The sequence below is a fragment of the Protopterus annectens genome, chromosome 12.part0 (assembly GCF_019279795.1).
Source record: "Protopterus annectens isolate FY-2018-M chromosome 12.part0, PAN1.0, whole genome shotgun sequence".
NCBI classification, from domain to species: domain Eukaryota; kingdom Metazoa; phylum Chordata; order Ceratodontiformes; family Protopteridae; genus Protopterus; species Protopterus annectens.
In genome coordinates, this window is record NC_056746.1 from 151,913,436 (window position 1) to 151,940,552 (window position 27,117).

General features: G+C 45.1%; 1 protein-coding gene across 2 annotated transcripts in view; it reads right to left on the minus strand.

The window, feature by feature from the left end:
• GSPT1 (G1 to S phase transition 1) overlaps positions 1-27,117 on the minus strand; it is a 960,922-nt gene that overhangs the window by 401,064 nt on the left and 532,741 nt on the right. For both annotated transcript variants that reach the window (XM_044089181.1, XM_044089179.1), the window contains one exon: positions 22,303-22,457. In XM_044089181.1, coding sequence (XP_043945116.1) covers positions 22,303-22,457 — 155 coding nt within the window. The remainder of the gene's footprint in view (positions 1-22,302; positions 22,458-27,117) is intronic.

Genomic DNA, 27,117 nt, shown 5'->3' on the forward strand with positions numbered 1-27,117 from the left:
ATAAATATGGATACTCCCCCTCCTTTTATAGTTCGGTCCGAGTTTTGGGGCTGGAAAGCATGGTATGAAGTATAGCCGGGTAGGTGATGGGGTGCTCTCGGGAGCCTTGAACCAGGTTTCTGTTACTGCACAGATATCGATATTCTCCATACTGAGGAGAGTCTCGAGTGCGTGCATCTTGAGGTTTAGACTTCTGGCGTTGAGCAGCATTACTCTTAGCTTTTTTTTCTTTGTGTTGTCTATGGGGGGTGGGTTTGTCTTTTGAGCCTTGCCTAAAAAAGGCACTATGGGGGAGGCAAAATAGCAATAATTTAGTCTTTTTGGTGTTAAGGAGGAGAGAGAGTGCTGTAAGAACCATTTTTCTACTAATTCAAAAACATTTTGGGTGAGGGACTGCAGTTCAGATGGACCAGTAGCGGAGCATATTAATGTGGCATCGTTTGCACATTGTATGCATGTAGCTTGTGGGATGTTTACATTTAGATTGTTTATAAAAATTGAGAATAGAAGAGGGCCAAATATAGAACCTTACGGTACACCAAGGGTGACAGGAAGGTTATTTAGACTATTATCCTAAAGCACTGCCTGTTGCCGGTTATCTAAGTAGGGCTTGAACCACAGTAGTGCCTGTGTATCAAGGGAGAGGGACTAAAGTATATTCAACAGTAGCTGATGGGTGACCATGTCAAATGTTTTTGAGAGATCAATAAAGACTGCGGAGGAAAGAGTGTTACTGTTACGTTTTTTGTTAATGTGGTCAGAAAATGACAGGAGGGCAGTGGTGGTGCTATGGAAAGGTTTAAAGCCATACTAAGAGATAGCTAATAGGCTATTTTGGAGAAGGTGGTCTAACAGTTGACGGTGGATGCATTTTTCCATAACTTTAGCTAAAGTGAGATAGTAGGACAATTGGACGAAAGTTAGAGAGTTCTATTGAATTACCACCTTTGTGTAGGGGGATTATATGGGAGATTTTCCAAATGGATGGGACATAACTTTCTGTTATGGTTCTATTTATTAGGATAGAAATAGGATAGGCTATAACTTTTGCTGCTATTTGCAGATATTTGGCTGGTAATAGGTAGCAGAGGGGGCAGATGGTTTGAGTTTTTGAAGAAGGGTACAGATGAGGGGTGTAGGAACACATAGTTGAAATGAAGGCGGTAAGTTAGTTGAGGAGGAAGGCAGATTGGAGGATACAGGAGGTAATGAGTTAGCAAGTGATTGGATGGCTTCAGTAAAGAAGGTATTTAAAGGCATCAGCAGTTTGTTTGAGAGTCTCATGGGCTATTCTTGATGGAGTTGATGTCTGAGTGGCCTGGATGTAGGAGTCTATTGATACCTGTCCAGAATTTTTTCGGTTTATGTTGGTTAGTTTGTTGAAGTTGAAAGTAGAAGTTTCTTTTGTCTAATAGTATTGATGTTTTAGTAGTATTTCTAAGCTGTTTAAATGATTAGCTGGGTCTTTAGTAGTGCGCCATTTGGCCCAAAATTTGCTTCTAAGTAGAATTTTTTGCTTAGTTTCCTTTGTTAGCCATGGAGCAGTTTTTGTCCTGTTCCTAAGAGTACAAGTAGGAGCATGGTATTCCAAGATCTCTAAGAATTTGGAGTTGAAGGTTGTCACTGCATCCTCTAGCTGGAGGTGTTTTAGGGGTGACCAATCGCACACACTAAGTTCATTTTGGAAGCTTTCAGGGTTAAAATGTTTACTGGAACAAGTGGTTCTGTAAGCGGTAGGGCAGGGAATATTAGTCATTTGTCTAATTATATGTTAGTGAGTGGTCACTAATGTCTGGTAGGGTGCCTGCTTTATATGTTAGGGATTGAGTATTCAATCTACATTGCTTTCTTTATTGGTAGGTTTGTGGATTCTGGTAGGAGTGGTGATAGTTTGGGAAAATCCATATAGTTTTATGTGGTTAGTAGGATTATCAGTATTACAGCTATTCCAGTCTATATTAAAGTCACCTAACACTATGGTTTCTTGTGGGTAGTTTGTGGAAAGCCAGCTGAGGATATTTTCAAGGGTGGTGATATTACCAGGAGGAAGATAGGAGCATATAATGTAGATGGACTTACAAGTGTTTAGTTGAAGCTTAGTGATAAGAATTTCAGTACTGGTATCTGAAGGTGGGTGGATATCTAATGAAGTAACTTGAAGCCCTGCTTTATACATTATGGCTACACCCCTACCCTTCTTATTCAGGCGATCTAATCTCAAAATACTGCATCCCGGAGGGGTGATTTCATAGTCTTGGGTTGCTGGTTTTAACCATGTTTCAGTTGCACATAAGATGTCAAATGCATGTATTTCTAGGAGAGCATGAAGGTGAGTCACTGTTTAAACTTCATATATTTATGTGAGCTATGAAGAGGGAGTTAGAAGGCCTTGTAGGGGTGTGAAAGGTAGAGGGAGAGGGTTTAACTGGGACAGTGGGGCAGTTATTGGTGGGGCCAGGGCTGGGATAAATGACACCATCCAGTAGGAGGTGTTGGTGTAATCTGTGTATATGACAGAGGTTGATACAATATGTTTGGGGTTTTCTTGGCTTGGAGATGTTTATAGGTAATATGGGCAACTTTATGATACTTTGGGAGGAGATAGCTGGCTGTTGATGTGTTCATGGGTGGCTGATATAGCTGGTAGGGATGTTTGTTTAGAGGGCTGGTGGAAATTAGAGTAGTTGAGATGTTCATAGGCTGTTAGGATGCAGGGTATAAAAAAGAAACGTTGAAGTGAGTACAAGAGTAAGGGTTTAATGTATGCTGACATGGGTGCAGTAGGCATTGTGATGTGGAAGTTGTAAGGTAGTGAGTGAGAGGGGGAGTATGTAATGATGTGGGAGGAGTGATGGATTTCCTAGGGAATACCCCTAATGAGAAGCAGGTTTGGATTGGATAATGGGAAAGTGGGTGTTGCTAGAGAGGTATAAGCTTAGGAGCACTGAGGGTGGGAATTGGGGAAGGGTAGGGGAGTGGAGAGAGCCCAAAGGGTGAACGGAGCAGGTCAAAGCCACGAAGTGGAGTATCAGCAGCCAATCAGGTTATTCAGTGAAGCTGTGCACGGAAATATCTGTTACTGGGTAAGTAGCACCCTTTGTGGGAGACTACTTTAAATGTACTGCAAAGACCTACACTCAACCAAATCCAACTCAACGCAGTCTCTCAACAATCTGAGTGATTCCTCTTGGGCCTTCTGACATGATGAACCTAGGTTTCCTCAAGACATAGGGAGCCAATGTCTGAGAGGCCCCTCTGGAAGTGCTTGCGTCTGGTTCCAAGGTGGCCTGTAAAAAGTACAGTTTTGTACCTACCATAAATGTAGATGTTCAAGTGCTAATACAGCTGCAGTCATAACAGATGGGTTCTCCTGCCGTCAGGCAGGTCCTCGGTCGGCCGAATTCCAAAGTCTAGGTCCGGCGTCGGTTGTCGTCGCTTCTTCCCTGACGTCAGTGCGACAGGGGTATAAAAGAACCAGCCGACGCCATGTTCTTCAGTTTTTCTTGCCCCAGATGTCAGGTGCCCCCAGAAGGAAGGCAATACAAAAAAATATGAAGTAATGCAATGCAATATAATCAAAAAACAGTAGTTGCAAGCAAATACACCATAAAAGAATACCCCTAGAGGGGAAGGAGGGAGGGAAACCTGGACTGCAGCTGTATTAGCACTCGAACATCTACATTTATGGTAGGTACAAAACTGTACTATGTTCATCGTGCATACAGCTGCAGTCATAACAGATGGGTAGAATCCCAAAGCTAAGAAAGGGGTGGTAGGCACTAGGTGGAACTAGGAGGAGCCAAAATGCCCTGCAAGACTGCAGTGGCAAAGCCTGCTCTGGATTTGGAGTATAATGGTAGGTTGTAGTGTTTGGAGAAGGTGTGCACAGAACTCCAAGTGGCTGCTTCCAAGATATCCTTGGTAGGAACTCCTCTGAGGAAGGCTGCAGAGGTGGCTGTGGCCCTGGTGGAGTGAGTTCTAATGCCTGTAGGAACAGTTTTGCCATGAAAGGAATAGCAAAAGTGTATGCAGTGGGCTATCCATTTTGAGATTGTCTGCTTGGAAATTGGCTTTCCTGGAGCTCCTACCGCATAGGTCACAAAGAGCTGTTCTGATTTTCTGAAAGGCTTTGTTCTGTCCAAATAATAACGCAGTTGCCTGTGGATGTCCAAGGAATGTAGTAATCTCTCCCCTTTGTTTTGAGGATTGGGATAAAAAGTAGGCAAATGTATGGCCTGATTTAAAACTACCCTGGATACCACTTTAGGCATAAAGGAAGGGTTGGTTCGTAATGAAACTCTGTCCTGATGGAAGATGATAAAAGGCTGGACAGCCATGAGTGCCTGTAGTTCTGACACACTACGAGCTGAAGTGATAGCCAGAAGGAAAGCTGTTTCCCAGGACAAATATTGCAAATCTGATGAAGCAGCTGGCTCAAAAGGAGGCAAAGTCAGTTTTTCCAGAATGAAATTTAGATCCCAAGCAGGTATTGGTTGTTTCCTTGGAGGTCTTAAATTCTTAGCCCCTCTGAGGAACTGTCTTACCTATCTGTTATGACTGCAGCTGTATGCACAATGAACATAGTACAGTTTTGTACCTACAAATGTACTGCAAAGACCTACACTCAACCAAATCCAACTCAACGCAGTCTCTCAACAATCTGAGTGATTCCTCTTGGGCCTTCTGACATGATGAACCTAGGTTTCCTCAAGACATAGGGAGCCAATGTCTGACAGGCCCCTCTGGAAGTGCTTGCGTCTGGTTCCAAGGTGGCCTGTAAAACTGGCTTGGCCTGTGGATCCGGATCCACAACAGTGCATGTCTCTGAATTCTCATGTGCCTCAGGAGAAACATCTGTTGGGAGAAGCACCACTTCCACTTCAGGCCCAGGTCTTTTGCCCTTCTACTTAGGCTGAGTCGTCTAATCTGAGGATCCCACCACTGCACTTTTTAGCTGAGAGTCTGAGACATTTGTTCTCCAAGTAAATCACGAGGGATGAAAGCTGGCTACGAAGGGTCTTGGGCACAATCGACTGACAAACTGAACAATTTTTATGGTCGAGGTGTGGCTCGAGACAGAAAAGGCACTGGGAATGGCTGTCCTTGTGCAGAATCTGACTTCCATAGTCACACTTACCTTTCCTGGATGACATTAACCTCAACCAAGAGATAACAGTAGCAAAAGTCAAAAGGTTTCCCCAATGTGGCACTTACCTTTACTGAAGAAAACGAATCCAGCAGCAGAGCAACATCCAGGAATGGTGATCCGACTGGCGGCAAAAGTTCTGAGGATGGTGCACGTGTACGTCACTTTTATGGCCCATGTCCAACAGCAGTCTAAAATTGAGATTTTAACTTGTAAAAAGAAAATACTGGTGATGCAAAAGTAAAATCACCAACAGCTTTAATGAGACAAAAAAAGTACAGTTTTGTACCTACCATAAATGTAGATGTTCGAGGGCTATTACAGCTGCAGTAGTTACATATGGGTTTTCAGCCGGCAGGCGGTCCCTCGGTCGGCCGAATTCCAAAGTCTTGGTCCGGCGTCGGTTGTTGTCGCGTACTCTTCTGACGTCAGGAAGGCTAGAGTATAAAAGACACAGCCGACGCCATCTTCTTCAGTCTTTCTTGCCCCAGATGTCAGGTGCCCCCAAAAGGAAGGCAATACATAAATTAGTGTAATACACAAAAGTAAGCAAATAAAACATAGCAGGATAACCCAGTCAGCAGGTATGAATAGTTATTCAAACCCCAAGGTGTTACCAAGAGGGAAGGAGGGTGGAAACCTGTACTGCAGCTGTAATAGCCCTCGAACATCTACATTTATGGTAGGTACAAAACTGTACTATGTTCATCGTGCATTACAGCTGCAGTAGTTACATATGGGTAGAATCCCAAAGCTATGTCTAGGGTGGTAGGCACTATACGGAACTGGGTTGAGCTAGAATGCCCTGCAAAACTGCAGTGGCAAAGCCTGCTCTGGTTCTGGAGTATAAAGGCAGATGGTAATGTTTTGTGAAGGTATGTACAGAACTCCAAGTGGCTGCCTCCAAGATATCTTTAGTAGGCACTCCTCTGAGGAAGGCTGTAGAGGTGGCTGTGGCCCTAGTGGAGTGTGATCTGATACCAGTAGGCACGAGCTTTCCATGATAGGAATAACAAAAGCGTATGCAGTGACCAATCCACTTGGAAATGGTCTGTTTAGTTATAGGTTTCCCTTGACCCCCCACAGCATAGGAAACTAAGAGTTGATCTGATTTTCTGAATGGCTTGGTTCTGTCCAAGTAGTAACGTAGCTGCCTATGGATATCTAAAGAATGAAGCAGCCTCCCTTTGTTTTGAGGATTGGAGTAGAAGGTAGGAAGGTGAATGGCCTGGTTTAGGGCTACCCTAGATACTACTTTAGGCATAAAGGAAGGGTTAGTACGCAGGGAAACCCTGTCCTGATGGAATATGAGGAATGGCTGCACCGCCATGAGAGCCTGTAACTCAGATACCCTACGAGCTGAAGTGATGGCCAGGAGAAAAGCTGTTTTCCAGATAAATATTGTAATTCTGCTGAAGCAGCTGGTTCAAAGGGAGGCAATGTCAATTTTTCCAGTACATAGTTAAGGTCCCAAGCTGGTACTAGTTGTTTCCTTGGAGGCCTTATGTTCTTAGCCCCTCTGAGGAACTGTCGTAGTAGTGGGTGTGAGAATAAAGGAGGGTCCATATTGAATTCTGCAGATATTGCTGAGGCATGTATCTTGATTGAGGAAAAGGAAAGCCCCTTGCTCAAAAGATCAGTCAGGTACTGTAAAATCTGAGGCAGGTTTAATTTTCTAGGATCCTGTCCTCGTTCTTCATTCCAACAGCAAAACCGCTTCCATTTTATGGAGTAAGCTTTTCTTGTAGATGGTCTTCTAGCCTCCAAAATGACATCCTGCACTTCTTTGGAGAGTAGTGCCTGATGTGAAGTTAAGGAATTTTCCATGCAGCTAGACTGAGAGTTTTCAGCTGACTGTGAAGAGTTTTGAAGTTGTTCTGCGTCAGCAGTAGAGGTGTTAGAGGCAGGGGCCACGGAGGAGTGTGTGTTAGGCTCCTCAATAGTGGATACCAATGTTGTCTCGGCCAATCTGGAGCAATCAGTATCATCCTTGGCTTGTCTGTTCTTGCTTTCAAGAGCACCTTGGGCAGCAGAGGTAGTGGTGGGAATGCATAAACTGACCGTGTTGCCCATGTGAATGAGAGGGCGTCCACTTTCCAAGCCCTTGGGTGTGAGGTCCTTGAGCAAAACTTTTTTAATTGATGATTTTTGTGGGAGGCAAATAGGTCTATGTCTGGCCTTCCCCACGCTTGAACAATCTGCATGAATACCTGTGGATGTAGTTTCCATTCGTGAGGGTCTGTCATGTGTCTGCCAGTGTGTTTTCCATTCCTGGTAGATACTGAGCCTGGAGTTCTATTTGTCTTTCCAGAGCTAGATTCCAAAGAGTCATGGTTAATCTGCACAAGGGGTATGAATGGGTCCCTCCTTGTTTGTTTATGTACCACATTACTGTGGTGTTGTCTGTTCTTATGAGCAGTTGTCCTGGATGCAGGAATTCTCTGAACGCTGAAATTGCATTTATTACTGCCAGCATTTCTTTTTGATTGATGTGAAGGTGCTTTTCTGTTTTGTGCCATTTGCCCTGAATGCACCTGTCCTTCATATGCGCCCCCCAGGCGTAATCTGAGGCGTCTGTGGTTATGACTTGTGTAGCTTGAGGCTTGCAGAATGGGAGGCCTTTGTTTACTTGGCATGCTTGGGACCACCATATGAATTCCTTTTGTAGACAGGGAATTATTGGAATTTCCACTTCTAAGCTGTGACTGTGTTGAGACCATAGATTTTTTAGGTACCATTGAAGTTTCCTCATGTGCAGCTTTGCACATGGGATTAGAAGAATGCAAGATGCCATGAATCCCAGAGCCTGCAGGATTTTCCTTGCAGTAAGCCTGGTACTTTTTGCAAGTATTTTGAAATAATGAGATAGTTGCCCTTGTTTTTCTGTCGTTAGGTAAGCCCTCTGGTTGTTTGTGTCCAAGTTGGCACCCAGGAAGGTAATTCTCTGAGAGGGTGTTAGTTTTGATTTCTCCTTGTTGATGGTGTATCCCAGAGAAAGCAGTAAGCGTGTCACATATGCCAGATGTTTGAGAAGTAAGAGTTTGCTGTCCGCTTGGATCAGGCAGTCGTCTAGATAAGGGTAAATTTGAATCCCTTGAAGTCTGCAGTATGCAATCACTGATGCCAGGCACTTGGTGAATACTCTGGGCGCAGTAGATAAGCCAAAGGGCAATGCAGAGAATTGATAGTGATTTGAACCTGCAAGAAATCTGAGGTATCTTCTGCAACTTTGTCTGATTGGGACATGCAGGTATGCCTCCTTGAGGTCCAAAGTTACCAGCCAAAACCCCTTGCCCAGCATGGGAAGGAGTTGCTGTAATGTGAGCATCTTGAATTTTGGCACTAGAAGAAATGTGTTGAGAATGGATAAGTCCAGAATGGGTCTCCAGTCACTCCCTTTTCTTGGCACCAGAAAAAGCCTTGAATAAAAACCTTGTGCTTGTTGGTGCGTAGGTACCTTTTGTATAGCCCTCATATTTAGGAGCTTTGCAATTTGTAGTTGTGCCTCTACCCTTTGATTTTGTGGTAGGTTTGGCATGCCTCTCATTTTTGGAAGAGTGTGGAAATGAAATTTGTAGCCTCTGTTTATTATGTCCAGAATCCATTTGTCTGTTGTGACAATATGCCAATTGTTTGCAAATAGTGTCAGTTTGCCTCCCAAAGGTGCTGCCAGTTGAATTCTGCTTGGCATGGAAATGAGGGAGTCATTGAGTCTGCTTTCTGTACTGCTGTGCACTGTCGTCACCACTTCTGGGAGTTGGTGATTGCCATTGTCTGCCTCTGTAGGATCCTTGGGGTTGCCCTCTGCCCCTTCCACGTCTGTATCTGCCCCTTTGGGCTTTATCATTGGTTGGAAAGGACCAGTTTTTTGATGGCCAATTCCTGCTGAACCTTGGTGGCTGAACGTGTAAGAAAGCTTTGACAGTTTGCATAGATTTTGCCTTTTCTTCCATTTTACGTAAAATATCCTCAGCATTACCACCAAAAAGAACATCCTTATGTAACGGTGCATCCAGAATTTTTGCTTTCACCTGATCTGGAAGATTTTGTTCCCTTAGCCATGCATGCCTGCGAATGACTGCTCCAGTGGCCGCTGATCTGCTGGAGGCTTCAAGTGCATCATAACCACATTGTAAGGTGTGCTTGCCCACTTGCTCAGCACTATGCATCATATCCTGTAACTCTTTTAAATCAGGTTGTTCAGGTTGTGACATTTTTGTTTTTAATTGTGATAACAGAAATTGCTGATATCTAATCATATGGAACTGGCAGTTTAAGGCTCTCATGGCAAGGGTGGCCGAGGTGTAAACCTTCTTACCCCACCTTTCTAGTGATCTAGATTCCCTTTCCGTGGGTAGTGGATTTTTGGCCGTGGAAGCCTTAATTCCTTTAGGGCCTTGAGAAATAGTTTCAGGGTCTGCATTATGGCCTTTATAGAGGAACTGATGAGAATTAGGAACTCTGTAATACCTATCCGGCTTAACAGGTGCGGGAGGCAGAGAATCAGGATTTAAACAGGCCTCCGAGTATACATCATCCAAAACCTCCAAAACAGGAGGAATAGCCAAAGGTCTATGCTGAGGTAACCAGAGGAATTCCCTAAGTCTTTTCTTGGAGTCTGAAAAGTCTTGGCCTTCCCAATGGAAGTGCTCTCTCAAGGAGTGTAAAGTTTCCCCAAATGAAAAATCCTCAGGGGGGGATACAGAGGGAATGGACTACTCTGCATCCGAATCCTCAAAAGGTGAATAAGATTGTTCTTCAGCATCAGAATGTTCTGATAAAATGGATTCTTGGTCAGAAGGAGGAGAATCCTCCTCTACTCTGGGTCTCTTGTCCGGAGGGGCCTGTGAACCTCTGATAAGAGTGATCAGGTCTTCAGCCATTTTAAGCATGTGCTTCTTAGGCGTGGGCCCAGGTCTTGGGCCTTGTGTGGCAGGCCTAGAAAGTTGCTTGGCTGATTTGGCTTTTGTAAAGGCCTTGATGGAGAATGAAGATGAAGGCCTAAAAACACCATGGGTGGATGTAGATCTATCCACATTTGTGGGTTCGACATGAACCGGGCTTGTTGTAGTTTGGGATAGGACAAGAACCAGCGGTCTCAGGTACAGAAGACCCGCTAAAGTAGTGTCGCCGGTAGTCAGGGACTGTACAGGCGTCTCACTGAGAACCGCCCACGTGGAGCTTGTTTCGCGTGGAGTCAGTGGAGACCGCAGTTCTCGACTGACGGTCCTTTCTTCGTTTTCTGGACATAGCGGTAGTCGGAGTATCCGGCGACATTTTATAATTAAACGCTTTGCGGAAATAGTGTTGGGCGAACTCCGCCCGACGCTTGATAGTGCGTTTATTGAAGGTAGCACAAAAGCGGCAGCCCGAGACGTCGTGGTCTGGGCCCAAACAAGGTATGCAAAGGGAATGGAAATCCTTATGCGGTATTTGCTTCCCACAAGAAATACAATTATTAACTTTTTCTGACATCGGTCTGAGGCAAGAAAAGATTCCCCAACTGGGTACTTAGCTTTAATGAAGACTTCGGTTCCAAAAATTTTTTCGTAATTCAGGAGCTGGCCGACCGGCACTTGCGAACTGCTTCTGCTTCGGGCACCGCGCGGCAAAAAAGACTGAAGAAGATGGCGTCGGCTGTGTCTTTTATACTCTAGCCTTCCTGACGTCAGAAGAGTACGCGACAACAACCGACGCCGGACCAAGACTTTGGAATTCGGCCGACCGAGGGACCGCCTGCCGGCTGAAAACCCATATGTAACTACTGCAGCTGTAATGCACGATGAACATCAGGTACACATAAACTGACTCAGCGCTTTCACCCGAATAGGGCATCTTCAGAGTCACTTAATAAAATGTTAACAAGCCTTTATGAATGAAATTCAAACATTGTAGCCAATGAGCATTCAAATACAATAAAATAAAATTGTTGTCAATTGTCTTGAGAGTTAACTCTTGCTGGTACAACAAAATTTCACTTGTCAAAAAGTTTGCCATACATACAACACAAACATTTTTACAATATACAATGTGTCTCAAAACATCCTTCCTTTGAAAATCTGACAGCAGCCTACGTCAAACTTATTGTGCACCCTACGGTAGTAAAAGACTTTGGTATATTGGCCGATGTCGGGTCACCTTGGCAGGCAACTCCTTCTTGTAAAGAATACTGCAACACATGAATAGAAGAACATCTATTTGTTCCTGCTGGGCCCATAAGGAAAATCTCTTCTATTTGCTCTTGTAGATTTTCCTGGTAGAAGACTTATGAGTGGAAATCAAGATTTTTCGGATCGGGGATGAAAGCCTGGAATGTCTTGCCATCATCGAAATTGGAGAAACTATGCGGTTAATTTCAGACTTTGGGGATCTGGGTGAGTATGCCTTGAGGGGTGAAATGATAGATCTGGAACTGGGTCCAGAGTCGCAGGCGGGCAAATTAGATGAGACCAAAGAAAGGTGAACCAGACTTGATGCCAGAAGAGGTTGATGAGGATAACTGTTCTTCAACCTGTATGCTTTTTTGAAGGAATTTGGGAATTAAGGGAAGTGGAGGAAAAGTGTAAAGTAGACCAGGGGCCAAATATAGACTAGAGCATCCCTGGTGACTGTCCCGGAGGAGGGATCAGGGCAAAGAAACTGCTGCATTTGTTGTTGAAGGGGGACACAGATCGCAGCAGGGTTGACCCCATTTGAGGAAAATCATATTTGCCACTGAATGATTCAGAGACCATTCGTGAGGCATCAAAAGAACTCGGCTGAGCCAGTCTGCCAGGATGTTGGTCTCCCCCAGAATATGCTTGCAGTAAGAAAACGGTTGGTAGAGATCACCCACTGCCACACCCTCACTGCTTCTCGACAGAGCATGTAAGATCTAGTTTCTCCTCGTTTACATACCAGACTACTGACACATTGCCTGACTGCACTGCCATAGCCCCTAGAGGAAGAAAGCTGTGTAGTGCTTGCAATACTAAAAGACCACTCATCTCCAGAACACTGACATGCAATTTGGTTTCTCTGGGGGGGGGCATGCCTTGGACCGTCCAACCCAGAAAATGCCCACCCCCCCCTCTGGGAAGCGTCTGTGGTCAGCGTGGCATTGGAAGGGGGAAGAACAAAAGGCCATCCCTACATGACCTCTGGGGAATGAAGCCATCAAAGAAAGGAGTCTCTGTATACTCGTGACAGTCTGACTGGAAGATGTAAGGGATGCTTGTGTAATGACCACTGGACCACTAGTGTGCATTGCAATACTTTCACATGTAGGCATGCTGTGGGTAACAAGAGTTACTGTAGCTACCACAGAGACCAAAGCCCTGAGCACCAGATTTGCCATGGCAGCTGGGATAGCTAGAATCTGTTTGCTAGGTAATCATAAACCTGTAATCCTGTTCGGCGCGAGACAGGCCTAAGTGTTGTCTAGATGTGCTTCTATGAACTCTATGGTTTGTACTGGTTGTAACTGGGATTTCTGTGTATTGATTATACCTACAGAGAGTGTTAACTGTAGCAAATAATCCCTGGCTTGAACAAGTAGATGCCTGGTTGGAGTGGCTAGGACCAAGTCATCCAGATATGGAAACCCACTGAATCCCTGCAGCCTGAGATGCACTGCAACAACCACTATGCATTTGTTGAATGCCCTGGGGGCTGTGGTGAGATGAAATGGAAGCAATCTGAACTGATAATGTCCAGTCTCAAAACAGGTAGTACTAACTGGACCATTACCCATCCTGAATTTCAATTTCTCTACTGATCTGTTCAAGTCAGTCAGGTCCAGGATCGGCCTTAGGTCCCCCCTCTAGGTGGAATACTGGGAAGGTGAGACTTTGGTTTGGGGGTTTCTGAAAAGGGAATAAAGTATCCTATGAATGCAATCTTTAGCACCCACTGATCATTCGTGATGGCTGCCCAGGTTTATGGGTGCAAGGAAAAGCATCCCCTGACTGCCTCCGGAGGAGGAAAGTCGGGCAACTGCTCAGGAGATCTGGAAGGATCTGTCCAAGAAGGAATCTTGAGACCGTGAGTTCTGCGAACCCCCTCTGCCATGGGGGCAGCATTTCTCTAACTGTTACCACCTCTGCCTCTGAGGGAAAAGTCTCCCTGAGATTCCTAAAAGGACCTTGAGATTTCTTGAACCTCAATTTTCCCACCCATGCTGGTTCCTGGAAAAGGACCTCTGTGGGGTGGAAAAATGGATCCCGGTGGCAGACAAGGTCTTCCCATCTTTCTCACAATGGGAGTGTGTGTTGGGCTTAACAAGGATGATCCGAAGGGTACACTGACGAATAGGCTCATAGGATGACACTAGGCTACTGGCCCGGAGGCCTTTGTATGCCTAGCCAAGAATTTTGCTCATGTTCCCTCAAAGACAGCACCTGTTTCCCCTGTCCAGCAGGGACACAGGTGGGATCCCAGGGGTGTATTTTCTGTTTCCCATCCAGTCATCCAGGTTCCTCTTAAAAAGAGGGCTAGAAAGGTACTCTGCTTGCCATGGAGAGAGAATCTATTCCACAGATGAGGGAGTATCTGGGACACAAATGTATTCCACCAACAAGTTCTATTAATGTCACAGACCAGGTTAAGGCCTTGTGTGTGGGTTGTGCGAGTGGTGTTTGTCTTACGGATATGCAGCAACTCCATCAAGACTGGATCTCAAATGGCCTTGTATGCCAGACACAGGTCACCTCTGAGCAGTCTGAGACTGAGTAGAGGGGACAGGGCTTTTAGCCTATCTGTTTAGGCTAGGTGTTTGAGGCCCTGGATTCTCCTGGTCAGGAACCTCTGTGGTCTCTCCAACTGCTGCATGTGCTTGGCAAGGTACATGCCAAAGGGGGCACCGTACTCGATAATGGGTCTGATAATGGAGGAGTACAGGGATGTTATGACCTCCTTGTTCCTGGATAAAATACCCTTACTTATGAGGTGGGCCATGTAGAAAGCCTTCCGTACAACGGAGGCAACATGGTGGTCAAAGGTCAGGTTGCTATCAACCTGGGTGCCCAAGTACCTCACGACTGATAGCATGCTTAGTACGTTGGCATTAATGTAATAATTAGTGGGGATGACATCTTCCCCAAAGGGGATAATAATACACTTCTTGGCATTCAGTTCGAGACCCTGTTTCTGCCACCAGTCATTAGTTTGGATAAGGCCCTCTTGGAGGATGTTCACATTACTAGGAGAATTCAAGACAGTGCTCAGCTTGCAGTCATCTGCAAACTTGGACAGCTACAGACCACTGGCTTTGGCTTGCACCTCAGAAAAGTATAACCCAAACAGCAGAGGCCCCAAGACCAATCTTTGGGAGTACACCTCTCGTTACGGGTCTACTACTAGAGGTGGCTTCTCCTATTTTGCGTGGTTTCAATCAGTGAGTCAGTTAGCTACCCATATGATAACATACGGGTTGATGCCTAGCTGAGAGAGTTTATCTATTATGCTCGAGTGGGGAATAGTATCGAAGGCTTTGGCTAGGTCAAGGTAAGTGGTGTGCACCATCTTCCCCTTGTCTATGGCTTTGGTGACTGTTTCAAAAAAATCAACCAAGTTTAACAGGCATGATCTCCCTTTGACAAAACCAAACTATGTGGGGTCAAGCGTTTGGAGGTTGCCAATGTCCTTCTTTATAAGGTCCATGATAATGCATTCCATGGCCTTGCAGATCAGGATAGTTAGGCTGATGGGAGTATAATTGCCTGGGTCAGTGGATGTTCCACCTTTGTGTAGAATAAAGATGGTGGCTGTCCTCCATTCAGCTGGGATGAAGCCGGTGTTCAGGCTTCTGTTGAATAGGGTGTCTAATGGAGCAGAGAGTTCATGTAGGATATAGCCAGGGATGTTATCAGGTCCCATGGAGACTGTATTTTTTGTCTTTGAGGGGGCACATAAAGGGACCTGCTCTCTGGTGATAAGAGAAGGGGGACAGGTGCTGGGGATGTCCTGGTTTATTGATGGGGGGACGAGGGTGAAATTTTCACTGAACCCGTCTGCCAGCAGGTTGGCTATATCTATAGCACTTGTGTATGTGGTGTTATTGGCCAATACTTCAGAATAGATTTGGGTGTTGCCTTTGAGATTGTGGACATATGTGAAGGCCTTGTGATTGTCCTTTGTGGATGTGGCCAATTTGGACTCGAAGTTAGATTTAGAGGAGAGAGAATGACACCTTGAAAGGTTCCGCAAAGTCACACAGCCGGATCCAGGCACGGTGCCTAATGGTAATGCCCGAACTGGCCTCCCTAGAGGCACTCTCTGCAATGTGGGAAATCAACCTTATAGATGCATTTGATGTCAAACTGTAGTGTGGCCACTCTGGAAGAAAAGGTCTTCTGATCCTTGGCAGACATGAACTCCGAGGCAGAGCTACAGTGTTCTCTGACAAGGTCTCTCTGTAGCTTAGTGAAATGGGATAAGTAGTTCAAAGCTCGTAAGGTGAAGGTGGCCTCTTTTGCCAAACCTGTCCATAGCCCTAGACTTCCTTTTAGGGGGATGGACAGAGGAGCTTTCCTGAGCCAGCTCCTTCTTAGCGACTGCTGCAACCACCATGGCATCTACTGGAATCACCAATGCAAGGAAGCCACAAGTGCCCGGACATAACCAATGCAAGGAAGCCACAACTGCCCGGACATCACCAATACAAGGAAGCCACAAGTGCCCGGACATCACCAATACAAGAAAGCCACAAGTGCCCGGACATCACTAATACAAGAAAGCCACAAGTGTCCGGACATCACCAATAGAAGAAAGCCACATGCATCACCAACATAACTACTGGAATCCCTTTTGTCCAATGTGTCCTATCTGTAGGTGCACTAAGAATTTTTTCAGCCCTCTTCAGTATGGGCTCCAGTGTGTCCAGCTCCTTCCATGTCCTGGTGTATACAAGGTTGATAAGAGCATCCGCAGGGGGGACACCCAGGAAGTAGCTGGGCCAAACCCAAAAGCCTCCAGCAGCACTGCTTCCTCTGGAGGGGAGGGTAGACTAACCACTTCACTGGTGGAGTATCTCTAGGATGTCCGCAAAGGGAACATCCTCAGGTGGACATCTTGGGAAACCCCTCCCCTTCCTCAAAATCAGTGGCAGTAGTGAGGGATTCCTGGGGGGAATCCAGGTGCCTCCTTTTACACCATCTCTTCAGAGGAGCCTCCTCGGTGGGATGCTCTGGGGAGGTGTCAGTAGAAAACTGGGGTTCCACTGAAGGAATGGGTTGCAGGCTTCCTAAGACCAGCTGTCCCCATGGTAGATCAAAGGCCTCAGACACAGGATCCATGTGGGCAGGGAACTGTGCCGAAGGAGAAACAACCGAGGTTCTCCTAGGATGAGAGAGGACTCTCTCCTTCACTTCGACAGCAGAGGGACTCGGCGTACCACAGCGTTGTCCCTCCGCAGCCAAAGGTAACAGGAAGGATGCCCCTCCAGCACCCGGAACCCTCCACTGCGAAGGGGGAGTTGGAGCCGAGCTGTCGAACTCAGAGGATCCAAGGGGAAACAACGGCTCCAAAAACTTCAAAATTGAAGTCAACCCCTGGACTCAGCATCGAGGATACGGCTCCGAGACATGCTAGGCACAGACGCGGTCTGAGCCAAATGCGTCGAGGAGGCCGGAGACAATGTAATCACCGCTATCAGCTCAAAGTCTTGGCTCTTGGGACTAATGCACCAGCAGGTGCCACAACCAAAGGCCGTATCAGAGAAAGACCTACAGGGAGGAAAGGGGAAGTCTGTTCATGTACCTTGTGGAGGACTGAGCTGGCAAAACCACCATCTGAATCTGTGCCCGAAGAAATTGCCTCATCAGTCTATCCACATCATTCTCAGATAAACAATGAGAAGATCTGGTGGGCAAAGTGTGTGAAGGTGGTCTCAAAGATTTCTTGGGGAGAGATCTCTCCATCTATGCATTTGGCTCAGAGGTGGGCAAGTGGAGCCGAAAGGGTCTGCTCCGTGGACTTTGGCGTCTTTTTAATTGGCTCCAAAAAGGATAAAGATTACCTATCCAGGGAATGTTTCCTGGTTTCCTGCATCTCCTTCTGCTTCCAGGAAGGGGGTTGAGCCCCTGAAGTAGAAGGAACATCAGAGGAGGAAGCCAGTCCTTATGAATCAACTTATTTCTCCGATCTGCCAGAGCATGCAGATAGAAAGCTGTACAAACAGCACATAAACTATCCAGATGAGTGGGTTCCAGACAGTACACACACTCCCCTGTGTGCATCAGATAACAGGATTTTGTGCCCACAGAGTCTTGAATCCTAAATGTTTGTCCGTCTTGGAATCAGACTTGGGCTCTGCCATGACAACTAAGCAAGAAATCAAGACTTTTTTTGTTTAATTACAGGAACAAAGAAAAGAGATAAGTAGAGAGGTCGGGAAGGGTTATGGTGGACAGAAACCAGATGAAATCACAGAAAATAAAAAAATGATAGCAATGAATCAGAGTAGGAAAAATATAGCAATAACATTTTCAAGATTAAAAAACTTACAGTCTGTACCAACAATCACTCAAACAGAGGAGCTCTTGAACGACAAAACCTCAAAGCTTACTCTACGAGCAGCAAATGAGATCTGATGTAGGCTGGGGGAATGAGGCATTATGGGTAGGACGGGAAGAGCTCGAGCTTCAATTCTTCAGCATGGAAAATGTCTGAGTTGGATCAGAGACCCACAGGTTGAAGAATGACAGTGACATCAATAGCCTGTTTGGACACATACTGCCCTTTTTCTTACTTCACAAAAGAAGAACTGATGACTAGTTTTGAAAGATTTTATTCAGTCAAGATGCTACCCAAGTTGTCTGTGGACATACAAGGAATGCAGTATCATTTCTCCCTTATTTTTAGGTTATGGAAAGAAAACAGGGAGACAGACAGCTTGGCTTAAGGTAAACCTGGACACCACTCTAGTCATAAATGAAGGATTACATCTTAAGGAAACCCTACCTTTGTGGAAAATAAGGTTGACCCACCATAACAGCTTGCAACTCAGATACTTACTGCTCTGACATCTGCAAGAAGAGCAAGACTGTTCTCTACGTGAAGAACCTCAAGTAAGCCTGATGAACTGTTGATTCAAATGGAGCAAAGTTTAGTGTTTTTCTAACACAAAATAAAGATCCTTAGCAGGAGACAGATTTCTAAGAGGCTTCATATATCACACCCTTTTCAAAAATATTTTCATGTGAGGTTACCTTGAAAGAAAGGGTCCATGGGCAGTCATGCTGAAATGACCAACAAGTGAACCCTGACTGCGGAGTAAGGCTACTGGGCAGCAACTCACACAAATACTGTAGAAACAGAGAAATAATAGCCATTTTGTTGGCACCATCTAGGAAACCTTTTGCTAATATATGGTTTTATAGTACTAAGCTTTTTTGACTCAAATAATACCTGCTGCACATGCTCAGAGAAAAGATGTCTAAAGAGTATTAAATTTCCATCACCCAAGCAGTCAGCCATATATGCCTAGGACTGGGACGAATCAAACATCCCTGATCTTCAGTGAGGAAGCTTGTAGTAATTACTTCCTGGCCATTTCCAAAAGAAGGGAAAAACATTGCTGCCTGGGTAAAAAGCAGTCACCGCAATAACCTTTGGAGAGTCCTTCTGAATCTTTAGAATTTCCCTGGATGTTAGCGGAAAGGGTGGAAAACCATAGAGGAGCACTTGGGTCCAAGGAAAAGCAAATACATCTGTTTTCCAGGCCTTCTTGCATGCGGCCTCACAGCAAGATTCTGCCAAATGATTGTTATGGGCACAGGCAAATATATCTATTCCATGTACTCCCCACAACTATCAAATCTTGGTAGATTCCCCAATTTATTTTCAATTTATGAAGGTCTGTCCTTACCCTACTTAACTTGTCCGTCACACAATTGTGCTCTGACAATATTCAAGATGTTTGTAGAGTAAGACTGTGCAAAAAAATCTATATCCTAGGCTACCACTGATAGCCTGGTTTCTAGTCTACAAACACAAAGTCCTGAAGACACAAATGGTTGAAAGAATTGACAGCATTTTTACAAGTTAACATCTATTATGTTTGTGCATTTTGGTCACTGCTTTTTGTTCCAAAGACCTTGCCTTTTGTTCCCAAAGACACTGCTCCCCAAGCAAAGTCTGGGGTGTCTACTATGACTGTGCTGGTGTGCAGGGAGGGTAGACTGGGAGTCCTGGATTTTTAGAAATTTGAGGTCTCCACCGCAAAATGTACCTTTTCACAAATCCCAAAACTGGTATTTGAAATGTCGGGGGATGTTGATGCTAGCAGTACAGAGACTTCAGACCACTGAATTTTTCATGTGGGGTGTTGTAACAGTTATCATGAATACAGTGAACAAAGACCTGAAATTTAGTTACTTTTCTGGCTGTAGCTGGATATCTTCTAAGTATAATGTAAATGAAGGTCTGACCCAAACATAAATGAGGGTGATTAGAGACAGAAAAGCAGCAGTCCTTTTACAGAAGGTACAGAAAATAACAGTGACCCTCCCAAATCCCATTATATGTCAATGGCATGGGAATTCAAAGTTACGTCTTTATGTCTGGCATGAGTCATACAAAGTATTATGGGAAAGAGAAAGGGTTGAGGGAGTACAAGATCATGTTGATACATCAAGCCCCACTGGTAGCCATGTTGTGGAAAACAGGCTAAAATTACAAATAAACCACTTGAGTGATTTTGAGGTGTTAAAATAGGTTAGGAAACAAAGAATGAAAAAACATTGTTTTTAGTTCTAGGGTAGAGTTTTTAACTTTAACAAAAAAAAAAAAAATGTGATTTCTGTCAAAAAAAAAAATCAAGTGGAAGATATTTTTCCTCTGAAGGAAACTTATCTGCCTAGCAATGCGTTGGCCTAATATTGATCCTCGAAAGCCAGCAATGGAGCACTCTCTTCAGCAGCAGGAAAGCTCTGAAAGGCTTGGTACCAAACCCTAACTTTTAGGCAGTTCAGCTCAAGCGGACTGTTTGGGCACATGGAAGATGCCCTGAAGGCTTTGGAAGCTAGCCAGCTGTTATATTCGATACAGGTAACAAACCCATACTGCTAAGGCTACTTCACCACTGATCAAATAATCATCATACCATGTTACCTCAGCCAAAACTATAGTATTATTAGCATTTCTGGCTTTTCTTCCCTTGTCATTTATAACACCCTGGGGATCAAGAGTATAGCAGGAAAGCATACAGATACACACCTGTCCAGAATATGAAAAAGGTATCTGTCACTCAGGCCTCTCTTGTGGGAATCCTGTGTAATATTTGCTCAGTTGCCATCTGGAGAAGCAAAAAGGTCCACTTCTGGTACATCACACTTGTGGAACAAGTCAAAGTTAAAATCTCTGTTTAACATTCATTTGTTGGGGTCTATCTTGTGTTCTTCTCCAGATAGCCTGCCAAAACATTCTTCCATGATGGGAAACACTGGGCCCAGAGGATCAGACCTGCTAATCCAGGTTAGTTATCATGCTGATACTGACCATCTGCATAGGATAGTACATCCCTCTGGTTTGCTGATCTGCTACTTCAATGTTGTACTGTCTTGTCAGGAATTGCAAAGTTCCCACTTAACAACTATTTCTGATGGCTAGGATTACTGCCATCACCATCTTTTATGCTGATTTATTTATGTTTGAATGGCTTATTTCAAGTTAGGAATGCACTCTGTTCCCATTTATGTGCTTCCAAGTGAGTGTCAGTGGAGTCTGCCGACAGTCTGATAGTCTGTTTCAGGATGGAAACAAGAGACTATTTAGCAAGTGTCACCCCATCCACTACAAAAGCTCTTTTGTAATGGGTAACAGGGAAATGGGGGTACATGCAATCACTGCACATGCCAGCGCCACCTGTCTGAAGTACCATAGGAGCTTCCTCACATAGTCTTGTTAGGGGAACCATAAGAAAGCAAGAGGCCATAAGTCTTAAAACTCCTGTCTAGTGCCCTGGCGCTGATCTGCTTCAAGACAGAAATATTTTAGTACTGGATCAAAAGCAGGATTGTGTTTGTATCTAGCAGAGTGCTCAGAAAGGAATCTGGTCTTTAAGGGTGCAAATGGGACCTTCGGAGAATTAGAGATAATCCCAAGGAGCTAAAGCAGTGAAATGTAGTTTCTAGAGCCCTTCTGATTTCCTGCATGGAGAAAGGAGGAGACAAACTTCTAGGTAGGTGTAGATGTGAAAGACCCTCGTTCTGCTGAAATTAATGACCAGAGCCATGCACTTTATACAAAATCTGGGAAGTGAACTGGCGAGCACCCTCTTATTTGAATCTTAGTAACGGACTGCTCAACTTCGTTACGGTGATGTTCAAACAGGCATCCTTTAGGACTAAAATCACCATAAGGGGTTTGGGGAGAACCAGGGACAAAAGTGTCCGTAATGACATACTCAGCTTTGGGACTGATGAACTTTAGAAAGGAGAGGTCCAGAATGGGTCTACTGGATCCTTCTTTCACTGGCACTTCAAAACAACCTGGGACAGAACATAGACACTTTCTTTGGCTCCCTGAGTAATGACTGCTTATAACAGCATCTGGAGTTACTAATGTTACTGAATGGGATGAATGCCCTGGAATCTTGGTTTCTTTTGGAAGAGTCTGCAACCCTTTTTTATGGTCTGCAAGACCCATTTGTCCCATATGATGCCTTCCCACTGTTTTGCAAAAGCGAACCTGTTCATTCTTGATACGGTTAGGAATGGGGAGGGTGCACTAAATCACAGCTGCTCCTGACTGTTGTGGACCCAAGGGCCCCAAGGTTTTTTTTTTTAACCATCATATTGCTACCCCCCCACACACACACATATTTTTTGGCTCTTCAAGGCGGACTCAGCTGCTACCAATGCTTCTCCTTTTTCATTGGGTGTAATGAACACAACTCCACCAGGACTACCTCCGACCTTGTTTGGGACTGGACAGGAGACTGAGGCACCCTTGGAGCCCATCACACAGCTATTAAGGGAGTGCTGTTGGACAGTCACTAATATTAAAACAGAATAAAACATTTAAATTTTAAAACTCATTATCAACAATAAGTTCCAGACGTAAGAAATTAACTGCGTGCACACATATTTGAGAGATTGTGAAGTGCATGTCTCTTGGTGCTCTCTTGCTTTTCCAAATATATACAGTATATTCGCTCTAAATAGTAAAGTGCTTACCTTTCAAAACTCCAGTTTACTGTGGGGTCGTCCATTTTATTGATAAGAACAATCAGATGTTTAACACCTGCTGTTTTTGCCAACATGGCATGTTCTCTTGTCTGACCCCCTTTTTCGAATCCTGTTTCAAATTCCCCTTTCCTTGCAGATATTACCTACAGGAAAAAAAAAACAAAACACTACCAGAGACAGCTTCAGTATTTTCTACAATTTACATTGATGTGCAAGGTGGGGAACACTATAGCGATTCGAGATCTTAACAGCACTCAGCATAAAATATTTAATAACCAGTTTCATGCAAGTGTTGCCCATTACAGATTGAAGTTCTTAACAAATCATACTAGATGATTCTTTTGTAATAAATTTGCCAAGGTTTGCTACATAGAAAATTAAATTTACTAATTATACAATGAAATAATGCATAAAGAACAGTGTAAAATCTTATCATAACCATAGATGTTGATCTCTTCCATGTTGCAATATTCTTACTGTGGGATTCTCTGCCTCAGGCAACCCAGTCGTCAGGTCCTATACAAAAGCTAAAGTCTGGTTGCTGTTGGTGCATGGGACATCACATGCAGGGCCATAAACCAGGCACCTTAAATGTGACATCTGCACGCACAGACCTCAACTAACTGCCCAGTCTGACACTCTCATAAGTAAAGGGACTGCATCCAGAAAAAATGAGGTCATTACCTCTCTATACTCCTCCCTCATTTAGACCAATAATGGAGTACAACGCCCTGTTTGGGACGTACCTCTCCACACATTTGCACCAACTGGAAAGGCCACTGAAATACCTCACAAAGAGAATCCATGGCCTCCAACACCTGTTCTACGCAAACAGGCTCAAATCACTATCACTCTACTTGGTATCACACAGACTGCTCAAGGGTGTTCTCTCACCTACAAGGCAATCTCAGACCCTGCCCTACTAGAGATGACCCATATCCGTAAGTCTAACTCCTCACACACAACCTGCCCAAAAGGCCTGAACCTAATATGTGACATTAACAAACACCTGCTGTAGGGACAGGTTTGTCTCCCAGAGGCTGCCCCGTCTCTGGAACAGACTTCCCATACACGTCAAATAGAGCACCTTGCTGACCCTCTTCAAGCGCAACCTTGTTGAGTGGATAGGAAACCACAAATTCGTCCCCGGGGTTCCACCTGTGTCCCTCACTAACAGGGGCGACAGATGCTGACCGATATTTATTTTGGGGAAAAAACTCTTGGCTAGGCTTGTAAGGGCCCAAGGGCCATTAGCCTAGTAACCTCCTATGATCCCATGACAGTAGACTAGGTAGAACCAACTGGTGTCTTCCAAACTGGTGAAATGCCATGGACTGCCCAGTGTGACCAAAGTCTATGTGGTGCCCCAGGGTACCCCACAGACAGGTGAAAAGGAATGAAGGGGGATAGGGGGAGGGAAGGAATGTTGCAACATGGAAAAGAACATCTATAGTTATGGTAAGATTTTACACAACTATTCTATGTCCTATTCCGATGATGCAGTATTCTTACTGTGGGAGAGTACCACAGCTTAGGAAGGGTAGAGGTGAATGATTCCAGAAATCCCTGCAGGATTGCCCTAGCAAAACCTGCTTTGGCTCTGGAGATATGATCCAATTTATAGTGTATGGTAAAGGTGTGTATAGTGGACCATGTGGCTGCCTCCAGGATGAAGGCCATGGTGGATGCTTCAGCTCTAGTAGTGTGCCCTTACTCCCTGAAGTAAATCCTTGCCGTGGTAGGAGTAGCAGAAGCAAACAGTTTTCCTGCTCCAACAGGAGAAAGATTGTTTGGAGACTGCCTTACCCAGGGCCCTGGGATGAAAGAATACAAAGAGTTGATTAGATTTTCTAATGGTTTTAGTTTTGTCTAAGTAAAACCATAGCTGCCTGTGAACATCCAGTGAATGGAGTTATTCTCTCGCTGTCACTGGTAGGGGAGGGGAAAACGATGGATAGGTGAATGGACTGATTCAAGGACAGCTCGTTGACCACTTTGGGCATGAACGAAGGATTGGTGCACGCAGGGTCACCCTGTCTTTGTGGAGGATAGCATAGGGAGGGCATGCCATGAGAGACTGCAACTCTAATACCCTTCTGGCTGAGCTGAGGGCTACCGGTAAGATTGTTTTCCATATGCACATTTGTACTGATGCAGAACTAGCTGGCTCAAATGGAGCCAGTGTGAGTTTTTCCAGGTTAAAGGTTAGGTCCCAAGGCTGTGTGATAGGCTTCCTCGCTGATCTGATGTGCAAGACCCACTTCATGAACAATTTAACAACTAGCCTGCAGAGTAAAGGAGGATCTAAGGGTAAGCAGGAAGAGACAGCAGAAACGTGTATACTTTCACTGAAGAGTATGAAAGGCCTGCCTTGATAAGCTTACACACAAGCTAAGACTTGAGGTACATCTGCTAGAAAGGGATCCCTAAGCCTTCAGACTGGAAACACTATTTGGAGAATTTTTCCCATTTTAAAATGCAGGATCTCCTTGCGCTAGCTTTCCTAGCCTCCCTCAGGACAGAAAGCACGTCCTCAGAGTATTGGTGTCTGAAGGGTACTAAAAGTTTATCACCCAGAGTGTTGGACAAAGTATCGCCAGATGAGAGCTCCTTTCTGCTGTGTGAGTAGGTCCACCTTGTGGGGTAACTTAAGGTGATTGCCCTTGGCGAGAGATAGTAGAAGGGGGAGCCAATGCTGCCTTTGCCAATAGGGAGTCACCATCAAAATTTTTGGATTGTCCCTCCTGATTTTCTGAAGGACCTTTTGAATGAGAGGAAAGGCATTCATAAATAGTCCCTTCCATGAGAAGGTAAAGGCAGCCACTCTCCAGGCTAGTGGGCAGTGGTCCTTTGTATAGAATGTTCTCAGTTGTCTGTTCTGGGGGGAGGCAAATAAGTCTATATGAGGTGTGCCCCACTGGTGGACAATGTCTAGAAAAACTTTTCTGTGCAACATCCACTTGTGATGCAGACAGAACGATCTGCTGAGAGCATCCACTTGGTGGCTGTCCTGGGATGAGATGCAGACTGCCTGCAGACAAGTTGTTTTGTGAGGCTACTTCCCAAATCTGCATTGCCAGCCTGCAGAGAAGGTAAGACTTGGTCACCCCTGTTTGTTGATGTACCACATGACCGTGGTGTTGTCTGTGAAGATTTGAAGGGGACCTGGCTGTAAGTAGGGGGAGAAAAACTTTCAGAGCTAAATAAACTGCAGTCATTTCCCTTACATTGATGTGGGTTTTCAGGAGGATGGCCTGCCAACGTTCTTGCACCTTGAAGATCTTCATGGTAGCCCCCGCAGCCCAGATCCAAGGCATGTGTGTGGGGTGTGGGGGTAAGAAGGGAAGGCTTGGGTTAATTTGAACTTGAATCTATCACCATAACTCTGCCTTTAGCCAGGGCAGGAAGGGGATCTGGAAGTCTACAGGGTGGCTATGTTGGGACCATACATTTGTTAGATCGTCATGTGCATCCTGGCTAGTGCTAGCATAGGAACAGTGGCTGCTGTAAGACCCAGAAGTCACATGAATTGCCTTGCTGACAGTTGGTGGGTCTGGATAAGATCTTGGAAGTGGTCTGTTAGGGAAATTACCCTGTCTTGAGGAAGGAATGCCTTCATCAGATCTGTTCAAATTCTGCAACCCAGGAAAATTTTGTCCTGCTCTGGTGCAAGGGATGATTTGTGGAGATTGAGAGTGAACCCCAGCCATTGTAGTAGAGACATGGAAAACTGCAGATGGTTTTTTAGGGTGGTTTTTTTCTCTGCAATAATCAGAATACCGTCTAGGCAGGGGTAGATCTGAATGCCCTTGGTCCTGCAGTAGGCTATGGCGGGAGCTAGGCATTTGGTGAAGACCCTGGGTGCAGTGGATAAACCAAAGGGCAATGCAATCAACTGAAAGTGACAACAGGGCCCAGTAAAACGTAAGTGCTTCTGTGAGTGGGCTGTATAGGGATGTGGAGGTTGGCCGCCTTCAGGTCTAGAGTGGCCATGAACGCTTGGGGTATCAGTAGTGGAAGGACGGTCTGAAGGGATAGCATTCTGAAGTAAGGGACTTTTAGGAAGAGGTTTTGAAAAGACAAATCCAGGACTGGCCTCCACTGCTCGTCCTTTTTTGGTACTAGGAAAAGCCTTGAGTAGAAACCTTTTCCTTCTTGTCCTGAAGAGACAGGTTCTATGGTTCCATGGGCCAGTAGATCCTATATAATGCGAGGAATAAGGTGTCGTTTTTTTGGGGGGTGGGGGGGTGGAGTGCCCCGTGGTGTGGACCTTTCTTTCCAAGATAGGAAATATCCCTTTTGTACTACTGCCAGAACCCAGTGATTTGAGGTGAGTGTTCTCCAAAAGGGTAGAAAGTGGGGGAGATGGGTTGACAGGGGGAGATGGGCAAGGCAGTCATGCATTGCTGGTACCATTTCTGTCTTGAAAGGGCAGTCTGTGTGTAGGCTGTGAAGAGGCGAGCCTGGAAGAGGTTTGCCTCCTGGTTCCTTTCCTACGCCTGGAAGAAGGAATAGCATTGCAGGGGGAGGGGGGTCTTCGGACATAGGTCTTAGCAGGATAGTTTTAGTATTTTGGTACAGGAGACACCAGTAGGTGTTTAATGTCTTGTAGCTCCTTGCTCTTCTCCTGAAGGTTCTTAAAAGGGTCAGCAGATTATTTTCCAAACAGGAGGTTGTGGTCTAGTGGGGCATCCAGAATTTTAGACTTGAAATCTTCAGGCAATGGTTGCAGCCGAAGCCATGAATATCAGCGACGCACAGATGCAGCTGATCTAGCAAAGGCCTCTGCTGCATCATAACTGC